Here is a 16,324-nt window from a genome sequence, read left to right on the forward strand (position 1 = left end):
AGGCCAACTCAACAACATTCAAAAGTAGAAAACATAAACAAGAACTTTAATGGCAAGGTGAGAATGCATAATCTACATGGAGCTAGTATTTTCTCTTACCCCAGACAACATATTGTGTGCCGTATAATAACATGTATGAATTTAAAGCATGCGTTTCAATTAAAATAGTGTAAAAGAAATGCAAAACTAAACAGCATACTTACCGAAATATTGGAGTATGCCCAGGTTTTGGTTTGCTCCATGTAAAGGGAGAAGGAACCGAAAGAAAAGGTGAATCTTTCTTTAAAGGATGTTGAGAGGTATCATCTCCTTGAGGGTCCACAGAAGGAGACAGATTTCCTTGATCTTCAGCACAAAGATCGATTTTCCCTGATAACGTAGCAGTTTGATCCTGAGAAGTTTTTCTTGATTTTAATGGGATGCTGGTGTCGGTTGCACAGCAATGAAATGGCTGTCCAGGGCTAAGATTCTGACCTGTAACAAGAGCAGCGTTACTGAGCCAAGAGTCTTCTGTTACACTTCCTCTAGGTGAGTGTCCTGGGGAAGGAGTTGGTGAATGATGAGGAGATACAGATCCAGCATAACAAATTTCTGCACTGGAGTGTCGTCGTTTGCATGGGGATGTAGGACGAGACGAAGGCCTTGAAGATGACCGAGGACTAAGCCAATTCTCATCAGTAATGCTAGTTCTAGGAGAGTGGCAGGGTGACTGCCGGGAAGACACAGACCGCAGAAATCCACAAGGTGACTGCCAAGACTCTTCACCAGGACAGCCTCTTGGTGAGCCACCAGGAGAAGTTAAAGGAGACCCTAGATTAAAACGAGCAGCAGCTTCATTCAGCTCAGAATCGACATCATCATATATGTGTGAAAAAGATTCACAGGAAGAAGCATCTGAAATCCAGCTTCTGGAGGAAATGCTGCTAGCGGGACTGGGACTTAAAGACGAGTCTCTGTATGACGGATCAAGTGGAAGATAAAGCTGGTCTCGCGAAGGTCGTTCCCAATCATCTGATTGAGCATTGGCCTGCAGTTCCTCCTCAGTGACTTCCATTCCTTGATGACAGTTGGGGGAGATTGACGTGATCTGAATACTTGGACATTCAAAGGCTTTAGCCCCACCCAACGGGCTATACCTGGATCCAGAGATATCGCACATTTCTTCAAAAGTCTTATGAACTTGTAGCCGAGAGGGCGGCAGTGCAGATAAGTTTGAATGCAAGCCATGCTGCGCAATGTTGATGGACTGCTGATGAGCAACATTGAAGGGATAATACAATGCACATTCATCTGGTTCTATATTGGAAAAAGAAAGAAATGCATTAGGGTGCATACACTAACAAAACGTCAGCTCTACTACAGAGCAAAGTGCCAGAGTTCATTCATAATTATTTCTCTACATTGTTTAACAAATTTTCATGACTTAAAAATTTCCTGTGTCCTTCATTACTGAGAAAACAACCTCTGTAGGGCTAATATCACTGTATCCTGTGTAACTTGTGCTGAAGACAACACAGCATACTTGTTACTAGCTAGTTTTATGAAACAATCTCAGCAGACAACTACTTGCAAACACTAACAGTCTTTGCAAAAAGTCAAATGAGAAAAATCTATGTTGGTCAGGCACACTGAACTACATAAACCTATTACTTGCCATGACAAGCTCCAGTTAATTAAGACCATGAACTGAATAAACCATCCATTGAAAAAGTCCAGATGAAGGAAATAACTGTTTGGCTTTTACAATTTTGTCACGGCTTTAGTGTATGAAAACATAACTAATGAAGACTTAGGTTCATAGGTAGGTACTAGGCTATCTGCCCGAATGCATTTATAAACCTAGCCAGAATGTGTTGGCTTTCGCTGCCCCCTTAGATTAGTTCCCTGTGCCTATGTCCAGCAGAGCCACTGAAGTGATCCCCGGGGTAAACTTGGTTTCCCATCCACTCGTCAAGGTTTCTCTTGAAGAGCGTTAGCGAGGAGCTCTGCCTAATGTAGATTGGAATTTTGTTCCAAAGCATGGGAAGACTCCGGGGACAGGAATCTATCCCTCTTGCATTTCCTATTTACTGTTGTGGTGAGGTTTAGATCCCTAGAGCGTGTGGCTTGAGAGGATATAGTTTTCTTTAGGTGGAGCATGTCCATCAATTCTGGGATGGACATGGCCTTGTATGTCAGGCAGAGATCACCTCTGAGTAGGCGGTATGCAACCAAGTACAGCTGGAGTTTCTTCAGTCGAGCTACATAGGGCATCTGCTTGAGGCCAGTGATCCTCTTGGTGAGGTACTTCTGTGGTCTTTCCAGCTGTTGCAGGTGTCTTGTAAGGTACATCCCAAATGGGGCACTGTACTCTATCATGAGTCTGACGAGTGATGAGTAGAGGGACACAATGACCTCTTTTGATCTGAATACGAATCCTTTTGTGATTAGGTGGGCCACACAGAAGGATTTTCTAACCACTTTGGCAATGTGATCAAAGGAGAGATTGCTATCTACTTGAGTCCCCAGATCCCTTATTACGTCTTCCGTATTTAGGGGACTACCACCTATGTGGTAGTTTGCGGTACTTTGTTTTTTCCAAAGGGGATGACTATGCACTTTTTGGCATTTAGTTTGAGGCCATGATTTTGACACCAGTTATCAGTCTCAGTGAGACCCTTTTGGAGGATGTTTGTGTCAGCCAGAGAGTCAATTATAGTCCCTAGTTTGCAGTCGTCTGCAAACTTGGTCAGCCATAGTCCTCCTGTGCTTGCCTGTACCACTGACAAGCACATGCCAAACAGGAGGGGTCCTAGGACTGAGCCCTGGGGAACGCCACTTGTAACCAGTTTAGAGTCGGACCAAGCTACCACAACTCTCACCATGTGGGTTCTGTCCGTGAGCCAGTTGGCAACCCATCTTGTAACATAGCGGTTTATGTTCAGGCTGGTGAACTTGACTATAATACCAGAATGGGGAATGGTGTCAAAGGGCTTTGCGAGGTCTAGGTAGGCTGTTTGTACCACCTTTCCTCATCTATAGCCTTGGTAACTGTCTGAAAGAAGTCCACCAGATTTAGGAGGCATGATCTGCCCCTAAAGCCAAACTGGGTAGGGTCCAGTGTTTGGAGGTTCCCAATGTCTCTGTTAATGAGTTCCATGATGATGCTCTCTATAGCCTTGCAAACCAAGCTAGTCAGGCTTATATGGCGATAGTTCCTGTTGTGTCGCCACCTTTGTGGAGCAAAATAACCGTTGCTGTGCGCCACTCTACAGGTACATAGCCTGTGGAGAGGCTGAGTTTGAACAGTGTGTTTAGGTGAGGGATTAGTTTGTCTTTGAGCTCATCTAGGACGCAGCCTGGGACACCATCCGGTCCCATTGATGTTGTGTTTTTGGCTTTGGAGAGGGCTGTTTTAACCAGTGTGTCTGTGATTTCAGGGACTCTACATTTTTCTGGTATGGTTATGAGCCCTTTTGGGGGTGAGAGGGGGGGTGAAGTTTGCACTGAACCTGTCTGCCAGGATGTTGGCGATATCGGTCGGTTCAGTGTATTTTGTGCCATTCTGCACCAACTCCAAGCAGATCTAGGCATTGCGCTTAGATTCTTGACGTAGCTAAACAATGCCTTGTGGTTATCTTTGGAGTTCTTGGCAATTTTTCTATCAAAGCTAGCCTTGGATGATTTTATGAGGGAACATAGTTTCTTGCTGATACTGATCAGGGATGTCTTCCCTTCTTGGGATTTTACTCTTTTCTGTACTAGTTTCCTCCTTCTATTGTGTAGCTTGTTTATGGCAGGGGTCCACCAGACTGGTTTCCTTTTCTTGGAGGAGTGAGTCTTGGTTTTGCTTGGGATAGCATGATCCATGCATTCTTGTAGGTGCCTGTAGAATGCATTAGTAAAGGATTTTGCAGCTTGGACAGCATTGTCCTTTAGCATGAGAGCTTTGAAACTTTCCACCTCTGTCTTAAGTAACGTGAAGTTTGCTTTTGAAAAGTTTTTCACGGTGGTTTCATTGACTGGGGGGTGGGGGTGGAATGTGGATATCCAGAGTGATTTGCTTATGGTCAGATCTATCCAGCGAGGGGTTGACCTCTGGTGTGAAACACCGGTCACCCATGTTGGTGATAACCAGGTACAATATGTTGTCACCTCTGGTGGGAGTGTTGACCGGTTAATCCAGGGCGTTTGAGTTTATAAATTCTAGGAAATGTTGGGCAAGTTAGTTAGTACTTGAGTAGTTCTCCCAGTTAATGTTTGGGTAATTGAAAACACTCAATATTAGGGTGTTTGGTAGGACCTTTATGTTTCCAGTGTTTCCAGAAACATGGAATGGGGGTCCTGGGACATGGCGGGTGATCTGTAGCAAGCTTCAATTTGAATTGCAGTTTTGCCCATTGTTAGTTGCAAGTGAATTACCTCTGAAGCATTGTGCTGTGCCACTAACCTGGAGGTGTGGGTATCCTTGGTGAATATGGATATGACCCCACCTTTTGTATTTCGATCCGGGTTCTGTGGCCAAAATGTATGGTACGAGTTGTAGCCTGGTAGTGCTGGGGTGCTCTCTAGAGCCTTAAACCAGGTTTCTGTTACTGCACATGTATCAATTTTCTCCATACTGAGGAGTGCCTCAAGTGCGTGCATTTTGAGGTTTAGACTTCTGGCAATGAGCAGCATTAAGCTCAGTTTCTTGTTACTTGTGCTATTTATGGTGGTGGGTTTGTCTTTTAAGCCTTGCCGAAAAAAGGCACTATGGAGGTGGCAAGAGCCTAGGCCAGTATTCGAAAGCTTAAGGGTGACAGGTGCAAGCCATCTCTAGCGAGCGTGGCTTGTCAAGCATGTCATCCCAGGTGGACAGACACTGGATCCCCTTTGAATGACACCAGAAACTTAGCCAATTGTAGAAATTGATAATTTTTTCTTTATACCGTGGTATAATTCTTGGTGAGGACAGGATGCTACTCAGGGTCAGGGTCATACCGGCCTGGGCTACCTGATCCGAGAGCTCTTCCGTGTCTCTTTTCATATAGTCCAGGGGGATACAGCTCAGGTCATTCACACCAACATGGACAATGACAGAGTCGTATTTGTACTTGTTCTACAGTGACCGGAGTGCTTGTGTTATGTGGGGGATCTTGGCACCAGACAGGCGGCTAACAGTAACCTTCTCCTTATTCAGCCTAGTGAGTGGGACGTCAGTGTGCCTGACTACAGAGTCACCTATTACTAGTGTGCTGGGTATGTTATTTTGCCTTAAGGGCTGTGATTGCGTGGCACACTGGTTTTGTGAAGTATATGTTTCATGGTTTGTGTTGGGGGTGGAGGTTGCTTGGATGTCTGCTTTGGAGGGCTCTGTTGCTTTTGCAGATTTTTATTTAGAGCCTCCGAGTATGTTTTCATGTATTTGTGTGTTTTTTGCCGGTGCTGGTTTAATGGGTCTTTGTGAGACTGGTGGTGTGATGCAAGTATTTCCTTTCTCCTCTTGACTGTCTGATCCAGTCTTGGGTTGAGAGAGCTTAGCCTCTAGTTTGGCTGTATAACTGCATCTCTCGCATGTATTAGTGTTTGGTGGTAGGAGGAGGGGGTTGTCTGTGTACATGAGGCAGTTGTAACATTGACTCAAAATGCCCAGATTCGCCAGTTGGACTGGAGAGTACACCTGAAACTGCCCTTTGGACATGCCTGGATAGGTACAGTGAACTGTTTTACTGGATGACTGGTAAGGTCGAATAGAGAGCCTTGTCCTTCTGTACAGTATAGGGGGGTCTAGTGCTAGGGTTTATAAGTGCTTGCTATGAGATTTGAAGAAGTGCCGGGCTGAAAAATGAATGGCTTGAGTGCTTAAGTTGAAAGTTTGTCTAGTTCCAAGGGAAAAATTAAAGAGGAGACTTTGTGGAGCCGGGAATAGTTATTCCCTAGCTAACGGGCGCTGCCCGGAGCACAAAACCAGGCAAATGCGGTTTTTATAGCAGGGAAATGAAAGAGATAGAATTTAGCTGAAAATGACCAATAAACTACTAATTTCTGGCCTCAAACCACTCGTCCAGGGACAGATAGGCTGCTCAAAGCTCCCCTCTCTTACAGGTGAACAGATAAACTTCCTTCTATCCAAGTAAGGTATGGGCAAACACAGACTTGTAACACAGCCCTGAATTCAGCACTAACCTGAAAACTGGACTATATTAGCTTAGAAAGGCGGGAAACAAGGATATATATATATATATATATATATATATATATATATATATATATATATATATATATATATAGTTTTTTTTTTCAGAAGATAAAGCAGATACACTCAAAAACACTTTAAATGCACAAAAAAGGATACTTATTGTTATATATCTCAGATAAGAGTTGTAGTCAATGCCCCTAGTAATAAAGTAGGAAGAAACAAAAATACAGTAAAAGCAGACGAATAAAGTGCAATGATATATATATATATATATATATATATATATATATATATATATATATATATATATAAACAATAGAAAACGAACAAACTGATTTAAAGTTACCCAATTAACCAGAAAAAAGCTCAAAACTGAGCCCTGTTCCAGCAGTCTTCAATCAGACAAGTTCTAACTGCACACTCCTCCCACTAGGGTGCAGGGGAACCTTCTCCAAAAAAAGATGGCCTGGATCAGTGCTCAAGTTATACAACAAAGCTAGATTCAGCAGGCCTGAATTTGGGTAATGCTACAGCAACAAGGCGCACCAATGTCAGAAACAGTTCAAATAAGCAGGCACACTAAGCCTGTGACCAGAAATGCCCATCTCAGAAGGGCAGACTCCAGCCTCTCCTCCCACAAGAGTGCAGACCACAAACCTTCTTAATGTAGAATAACTGGCTTGAAGCCCAAGTGCTTAAACGAGAACTAATACACTTTTAGAATAGCAGACACTGAGGCCTTCAATTAGTAATTCCCAGCTTAGAATGATGTAAGCTACCTGTCCTGCCACAACAGTGCAGACCACAAACCTTCTTAATGTAAAACAACTGGTATGAAGCCCAAGTGCTTAAACCAAAAGACTTAGAATAACAGTTATAATTTAATCAGGCTACTACCAAGCAGTAATAAATGCAGCAGAATAAATAAAATTGAGCACTTTTAAGAAGAGGTAAAAGCAAAATAAAGTAGGCGGAAACACAAATACTATAAAAGAAGATGAATACAGTGCAATTTTTTTTTGTTAGTAAAATGCAAGGAGAGAGGAAGGAAGAACCTAAGTGGTTGGCCTTCTTAAATATTCTCTTTGTATTAAGTAGATTGAACACTAGACTCAGAATATGATATCACTGTACTCGGTTAAATGAGCAAATGAGATGGACCCAGGAGGAGTGTTTAAATGCTGACTTACAGGAGGGGCAGGCAATTCCAGAACCACCAACACTAACACCAAGTCAAGAACAGGGAGGGTGGCTAGGGAAATAACTGCAGAGAGACACACAATAAAAACAAAGGGATGTTTTCTTGTAAGTATGTTTATAACAAAACTGTCATGTCTGCTTTACTTTCACAGAAAAAAAGCAAACTATGTAACTTGAAATGTTTCTAATACTTCGGCACAGATGACTTCAGAGGAAGACACAACAAAAAAACAAAGCAACATATAATCTGTAAATGACCAATAAAAGAAAAAAAACAATCAAATTAAATACTTGGAATTAATTTCCCTAGTATGTCCATTAGGCACTAATTACTTACATTTCAATATACAAACTTTCATTACATAACAATTTTTTTTGACTAAGTGACTTTCAGCTTGTTTAATGAACTTCTAGCAAAATAGAACCTGACAATAAATTAGGACTTTTATCATGTTTTATCAAGTGCTCCCCCAAAAAGACTATCAATTTTACCAGTTCTCATATCTCTTGAATGTTCTTTTAATCTATAACAAAATTTCCATTTGGTTTCACCAATATGAAACAGATTGCAAGAACCTTTACTCCAACTCTAACTCACAAACACTCATGTGCACACATGCACGTGTGCGCTCGCACACACACACACAAACACACACACACACACACACACACACACACACACACACACTTCCTTCTAACATAATATGCACAAACGATCAACTCCACGTCCCCTGTATCAAATGGGCACAAATGATAATCTGACAACTAAATTGTAAGTCAACCAGATATCTTGAATCCATAGATCAAACGCTCATTTGACTGAACAAGAAATCAGTGGCAACAAATGACTAAACCCACATTTGACTGAATAACAACTGATCAAAAACTATACAAGTCTACAGACAGTATGTGATGGCATTACTTCTTATCAAAGGAGATGTCTCACAAGTAAATCTGTTGTCCACTGTGGGTATAAGGACTAGCAACTTTTCTGTTGTTAAAAGAGTTGGTCACTTTAGCATTTCTACTTATGTCTATCTTTGTGCTTCCTATGCCTTTTCCAGGAGATCTTTCCTGCATTTCAGAGATGTATTCAAGGAAATTTCAGAAACAGGTGGTCCACCATTCCCAGGTGTCCCTTGCTAATTCTAACAGAGCTTTTGGGGGGACTAACTGGGGTGCCTCCCTAACAGCAAAGCAGTATGGTGTCTCAGTTTTTCCACTCCAATCAATTGCCTACCTCAGCATGATTTTCAGAGTTTTATTAAAATGATCCAACAAAACCATGAGTTTGGGGTAATGTAATAAATTTATGAGTTGTAATTTGTTACAGCTCATAACCTCATACCTAAAAAGGGTTCCCCTGATCCGTTATTTCCCTGAGGACATTTACTAAACTGGACTCTCTTGCAATGGTTTTAGCTCAGGCTCGGTGTATGGGAACAGCGTCAGGATAATGATAGGAGCAGTAGACCGAGGCCAGATTGATCCCCCTTAGAAGACAAACTAAAAGCCTTTACAAATTCATGACTATTCTGTCAGAAAAAAAATGTAAGCTTTGGGTAGTGGCACAAAGGGATAAGGAAAAAAAATGATTTCACATTTAATCCCTGCTAACTGTTTACTATAAGCCCCCTCCCTGCTAACTGGTCCATTTGTTCCCTTTCACTAGGGTGACGGTTGACCAGGAGGGACTGTCATTTAGGCAGCCAACATGGGCAGTTTGTATTATCTTCCTTTTTCTAACCAGCCCAAGTTGCACACACTTGGCTAGGCACTGCGGAGGTGTGTACAATGGGTCATCCAAGGAGAATGTACCTTCTCTTCCAATAGGAGTTCCCTCATGTGGTCTTGCAAGTATCCCCATAGCAAGAGCAGGGGATCTTTCCAGTCTCCACCAGGAAGATTGCACTTGCCCAGGAACTGGACAGCAGACCATGCTCCTTCATTCCTCTCCTGTGATGCCTGGCTCCTTGACTACTGCAGCCACTAACTGAATCCCAGTCAACTGGACTGTGACATGGGCTCCATCCCTCACTGTGCCACACAGCCAAGTTACAAGGAAACCCAGTTTTCTGGCACAAAAATCTTTTGATGGCTGAGAAAATTCCCAGGCAGCAGAACCTCAGTAGGATCCATGTTTCTTCATTTTTTCCCCTAAGCTATGTGTCCCTGTAAAACAGGATTGCCAGCTTTAGTCATGTCTCGAAAAGCCTGCGGCACTAACAGCTTAATTAGGCCTCCCCTTTCTTTTGTACATTATTAATGAACTTGTGGACTACTTCAAAACAAGGGCAGACAGCGAGCTGCAATGGGAAAGTATACTCGCCATTTATTGCCTGAATTTTTATTTATTTTATTTTTTTTTTTTTTTTTTTTTTTTTTTTTTTTTTTAAGTATAATCCTCCACTTGTGTTTTCTGAGATATAACAGGGTTAATTTATAAAGCCTTCATTTCTGTCACTGCCATCAATTAGGTTTGAGTCGCCTTCTACTGACCACGGGTAGTGTAGTGTCTGTCCTACTGCCATGTTGGCCTCTCACTATCCTTCCCATGTTTAGTCAAGCCTGATGACCCACTATTCACGTGTGCTCATAAATCCATGAAACTGGGAATATCTCTTTTCTAAAAAAAATGCTTTACTTCTTTATTGAGATGCTGTAAGGGTACTGAAGAGTTGTTCATATCAGTTGAGTATGGCCTGCATACCTTCAGTGTCTTACTGTTGAGCAGCATTGTCCTGATGCAGAACAGTCTCTTCTTTTTAAGCATGAATACTTTAAAACCGTGTCACCGTGGTCTTCTTTATGTCGTGGATACAGTTCGCTAGGCCAGTGAATAACTTCAGTAACCATTCTTTGTTACTAATAACCTTTAATCTTCTGCACTTCAGACACTGCAGACTTAATTTTTTGTAATGATTGCTCCCACTTACTGATCACTTTCAGACTCTCTCTTTGTCAGCTGTCCCATTCCTTCCCCAAACAACATGGTACAGCTCACGAAAAGCCAAAAAGTCAAACCCAAAAAACAAAGTCTGGAAGGAGAATCAAATGAAGCACTGGAGTATGAAGAAATAGCGTAAAAAACCCTTTATTTCCGCTTTCGTCCGAAGACTTCATCAGAATACCAAACACTAAAAAAACAACCATTATATACTCTATTACATAAGTAATGAAACAATTAATCAATCAATTAACCTATCACATCAAGTCTAAAACAGTTAAAAACAATTAAAAATGATTTTAATTTTAAGAAATTCATCATTAATTAAATAAGGAAAGCAAACCTACTAATTCTTTATCAATACTTAATCGAGAACATTTCAAAAAACATTTAATATTAATGGTCTCGTTCAAGCCAGGGGGCTTATCAGCTTTTAATCTGACTTGCCAAAGTGTTTCCCTTTGCTCAACGTAATTTTTATAATCACCACCCCTTAAGTCAGATTTAATGACCTCCACCACTGAAAATACAAATTTCTTGAAGTTATTACAAATAACAGAGTGTCTAAATAAGACACTGTTGACATCTTGTGTCTTGATATTGTAAATATGTTGTAATCTGAACATTAAGACTACGGGTGGTCATACCAACATAAAAAACGGAGCAGGAACTACACATGGCAATATACACAACCCCCTTAGTGCGACAGTTAACATATTCAGGGACCATAAAAGTCCGGTCAATAGTATCTATAACAACAACGGGACCCTTGGCAATATATCTACACATGTTGCAATTGTTACAGGCAAACATACCTTTGCCTTCAATTGTTCTGTTTTTCAGTGCAAATTTATCAAACTCAAGGGCTTTTTTAATGTTATATACATTCCTAAACACAAAATTAGGTTTGTTGCCTAGAACTCGAAAAATATCAGAATTTCCTTCAATGATCTTCCAATTATTCAATAAGATTCTTTTAATATAATCCCCATTCGTACTCATTTCTAAGGAACAAGCTAAATTGTCACATTTCCCATACTTAACAAGCTTATTACAGGGCAAATGTTGGAAACCAAGGTTTGGAATGTTTAATAAAGCTGGATAATGCAACTGACGTTTACTCAACACTTCACTCACAGTGTTGTCCAATAATTCTGGGGGATAACCCCTCTGAAGGAACAAATTCTTAATAAACTCTAACTCCAAAACAAGATCTTTTTCATCTGAGGTCATCCGACAGGCCCTAATAAACTGACCTTTAGGGATGTTACGTATCATGTATTTGGGATGGGCACTTGAGTAATGGACATAACTATTCGTAAATGTCTTTTTCCGGTATATTTTACTTTTGAATTTCCCACCTGCAAAGTCCCACAAAACACAAACATCCAAAAAATTAATACTAAAATCCACATCACCTAAGGTGAATTTTAAAAAACAATCCTATTAATTTCAAAAAGAAACTGATCGACAGTAATTTTATTCCCTTCAATAATGAAAATCAAATCATCAACAAATCTCTGATAAAATAAAATATTAAATTTGTGTTTTAAAGGCCTTAAGAATGTAGATTCCCACCAGATCATAACCATGTTGGCATAAGAGGGTGCAGCTGGGGACCCCATAGCTACACCTCTCCTTTGCCGATAATATTTGTCTTTAAAAACAAAATAATTGTTTTGTAATATGATCTCAATAAACCTGAAAACAGTAGATATTTGTCCAGCTGTATGTTGCCCATTTTGTGTTAATACACAACGAACGGCTTCAACCCCCTCGTCGTGTGGAATACATGTAAACAAAGAAGTTACATCTAACGTGAAAAGCAAATGTTTGTTGGGATCAAAAATTGCACTAGTAGCAAACGAATTCAATTTTGCTAAAAAATGCCAGGAGTCTTGTAAAAAACTTTCCTGTTGCAAAATTATAGGACCAAGGGTGGCGTCAATAATTAAAGAAATTCCTTCAGTAACAGAATTCGGTGCTGACACTATTGGCCTAAAGGGAGGCTCAAATATATTTTTATGTGTTTTCGGAATCCCAAATAGGATTCCGATTCTTGGATTATTTATGACACAAAACTCATAAACATCCAAATCAATCTCGTTGGACATTAGGGCTTCGTAAAGAAAAGAATGAATTAAACATTGTTTCCTCTTAATGTCATAGAGGGTAATGGCCTCATATTCATCCCCATTTTCCAATAATTGTAACATTTTTGAACAATATGCGTCCTGTTTCATTATAACTATATTGCCACCCTTGTCACTTTTCATAAATCTAATGTCCCCGTTCCTTTGACATAACTCTTTAAATGCTTTCCTATCATTGTAACTTAAATTATATTAAATTTTACCTCTATTAGAAAAAATTCCCTCAACATCTCTAATACATGCTTCTTCAAACACTTTTATAGTATTAGTAAGAGGGGGATTGTAAGTTGATGGCTTTTTAAGCGGTTTCGTTTCACCTGGAATGTCACTCAAAATATAATTCAAGTTCATTTTCCTGGTGAACCTTTTGATATCCACAACAGTTCTACACAAATCGGCCTTCCTAGTGGGAACAAAATTTAAACCTAAACGCAATAATCTAAGTTCACAAGGTGTAAATATATACTCCGTTAAATTAATAATGTCCAAATTATCGTTTGGTGAAGTTAATTCTCGTCCCCTGAGGAGTTCGAGTTTAGAAAGGTCCGACTTCTCGTGAAGACGGTTTTCTTCGATGGTAAACACTTCTTCCCTAAAAAACCATTAGCGTTGTTAGAAGCACTGCTTAAAACAGTTGAAATGCCTTTATCAGTCCCCATCGCATCAACATTTTCATCCAGTTTATTTGATTCACCACCTAACATCTTGTCACCAGTAGTACTAGCAACCTGTTCGGACATTTTTAAAGAACCAGCATTAGTCCTTGTAGGTGAAGAGGTGCGAACCTCATTGGTATTTCCACGGTCGGAATTCTGAACACGTACAGTTGTTTTTCCATAAGAATAAGAACTACCTGAAAGTTCTTTAGTAGAAACCACGGAACTATAGTTCCGTCTATTAAAACCTTGATAAGTTTGTCGCTTACTGTTATAGTCTCTATTATTAGAAACAAAATGAGTATATGCTGAATTTGTTTCATATGCAGTAATATCCCGTTGCAGTTTCGTTTGCTTCCTATTTGTGATTTCTACTGAGTGTTTTTCAACCTCTTCGAAAACAGATTTAAAAACATCACCATTATTAACATTACTGTCCGCTATTTCTTGCTCTAACTGATCAATCTCGTCTTTCAAATTAGACATTTTTACAACATTGTGATCAATAAGCAGTCTAAGAAATGCCATACCTGCTTCATTGAAGAAGGTTACCAAAGTCCCAAACATGGCATCTCCTATTTGAACGCCGTTGGGGCATTTGAAAAATCTCAACCCCTTCGGCATTATTTTTAACTCGATACATTGTTCGAAGTAACAATTTTCTACAACTAGAGAACGATGTCTCTTCACCAGCTTTGTTAAAACATCACGTTTCCTGTTAATTTCTTCATTATTGCAATGTTGTCTACACAAAAAGTTCACAAAAGGGTTATGCAATGGTCTTAACAAAGATTTTACTCCAGATCTATTGATAGTACAAAATGCCGAAGTAACAGTATCAGCCTTCGTCGCTGGATTGGTGACGTTGTTACCAGGCTCCACTTCGATTACTGTGTCAAGCTCTTTAAAGGAACCACACGGACTTGAGGCATTCGCCGCTTGAGAAGTTTTTACAGTAGCATTCGCCATTAAAAATTTCAAGGACTTTTGAATGTCCACCAATGTTGACAAAAGTAAGTTATTCACATCCTTACCGGCATCACTGCTCGGAATTGTGTAGGTAGTTAAATTTAACAGTTCATCATCGATTTCCCCTTCCATATTGGCACCCAAACCAAAACAGACCACGAAAAGCCAAAAGTCAAACCCAAAACAAAGTCTGGAAGGAGAATCAAATGAAGCACTGGAGTATGAAGAAATAGCGTAAAACCCTTTATTTCGCCGTCCAAGACTTCATCAGAATACCAAACACTAAAAAAACAACCATTATATACTCTATTACATAAGTAATGAAACAATTAATCAATCAATTAACCTATCACATCAAGTCTAAAACAGTTAAAAACAATTAAAAATGATTTTAATTTTAAGAAATTCATCATTAATTAAATAAGGAAAGCAAACCTACTAATTCTTTATCAATACTTAATCGAGAACATTTCAAAAAACATTTAATATTAATGGTCTCGTTCAAGCCAGGGGGCTTATCAGCTTTTAATCTGACTTGCCAAAGTGTTTCCCTTTGCTCAACGTAATTTTTATAATCACCACCCCTTAAGTCAGATTTAACGACCTCCACCACTGAAAATACAAATTTCTTGAAGTTATTACAAATAACAGAGTGTCTAAATAAGACACTGTTGACATCTTGGTGTCTTGATATTGTAAATATGTTCGCGAATACGAACATTAAGACTACGGGTGGTCATACCAACATAAAAAACGGAGCAGGAACTACACATGGCAATATACACAACCCCCTTAGTGCGACAGTTAACCTGTTGCCCTGTAATAAGCTTGTTAAGTATGGGAAATGTGACAATTTAGTTTGTTCCTTAGAAATGAGTACGAATGGGGATTATATTAAAAGAATCTTATTGAATAATTGGAAGATCATTGAAGGAAATTCTGATATTTTTCGAGTTCTAGGCAACAAACCTAATTTTGTGTTTAGGAATGTATATAACATTAAAAAAGCCCTTGAGTTTGATAAATTTGCACTGAAAAACAGAACAATTGAAGGCAAAGGTATGTTTGCCTGTAACAATTGCAACATGTGTAGATATATTGCCAAGGGTCCCGTTGTTGTTATAGATACTATTGACCGGACTTTTATGGTCCCTGAATATGTTAACTGTCGCACTAAGGGAGTTGTGTATATTGCCATGTGTAGTTCCTGCTCCGTTTTTTATGTTGGTATGACCACCCGTAGTCTTAATGTTCGTATTCGCGAACATATTTACAATATCAAGACACAAGATGTCAACAGTGTCTTATTTAGACACTCTGTTATTTGTAATAACTTCAAGAAATTTGTATTTTCAGTGGTGGAGGTCGTTAAATCTGACTTAAGGGGTGGTGATTTTAAAAATTACGTTGAGCAAAGGGAAACACTTTGGCAAGTCAGATTAAAAGCTGATAAGCCCCCTGGCTTGAACGAGACCATTAATATTAAATGTTTTTTGAAATGTTCTCGATTAAGTATTGATAAAGAATTAGTAGGTTTGCTTTCCTTATTTAATTAATGATGAATTTCTTAAAATTAAAATCATTTTTAATTGTTTTTAACTGTTTTAGACTTGATGTGATAGGTTAATTGATTGATTAATTGTTTCATTACTTATGTAATAGAGTATATAATGGTTGTTTTTTTAGTGTTTGGTATTCTGATGAAGTCTTCGGACGAAAGCGGAAATAAAGGGTTTTTTTACGCTATTTCTTCATACTCCAGTGCTTCATTTGATTCTCCTTCCAGACTTTGTTTTTTGGGTTTGACTTTTTGGCTTTTCGTGGTCTGTTTTTGGTTTGGGTGCCAATATGGAAGGGGAAATCGATGATGAACTGTTAAATTTAACTACCTACACAATTCCGAGCAGTGATGCCGGTAAGGATGTGAATAACTTACTTTTGTCAACATTGGTGGACATTCAAAAGTCCTTGAAATTTTTAATGGCGAATGCTACTGTAAAAACTTCTCAAGCGGTGAATGCCTCAAGTCCGTGTGGTTCCTTTAAAGAGCTTGACACAGTAATCGAAGTGGAGCCTGGTAACAACGTCACCAATCCAGCGACGAAGGCTGATACTGTTACTTCGGCATTTTGTACTATCAATAGATCTGGAGTAAAATCTTTAAGACCATTGCATAACCCTTTTGTGAACTTTTCGTGTAGACAACATTGCAATAATGAAGAAATTAACAGGAAACGTG

At 39.5% G+C, this 16,324-nt stretch overlaps 1 protein-coding gene across 2 annotated transcripts in view; it reads right to left on the reverse strand.

The window, feature by feature from the left end:
- Nucleotides 1-16,324, reverse strand: part of NFATC3 (nuclear factor of activated T cells 3) — a 1,346,548-nt gene that overhangs the window by 1,029,216 nt on the left and 301,008 nt on the right. For both annotated transcript variants that reach the window (XM_044082043.1, XM_044082044.1), the window contains one exon: nucleotides 204-1,296. In XM_044082043.1, coding sequence (XP_043937978.1) covers nucleotides 204-1,296 — 1,093 coding nt within the window. The remainder of the gene's footprint in view (nucleotides 1-203; nucleotides 1,297-16,324) is intronic.

Source organism: Protopterus annectens, chromosome 8.part1, assembly GCF_019279795.1.
Source record: "Protopterus annectens isolate FY-2018-M chromosome 8.part1, PAN1.0, whole genome shotgun sequence".
NCBI classification, from domain to species: domain Eukaryota; kingdom Metazoa; phylum Chordata; order Ceratodontiformes; family Protopteridae; genus Protopterus; species Protopterus annectens.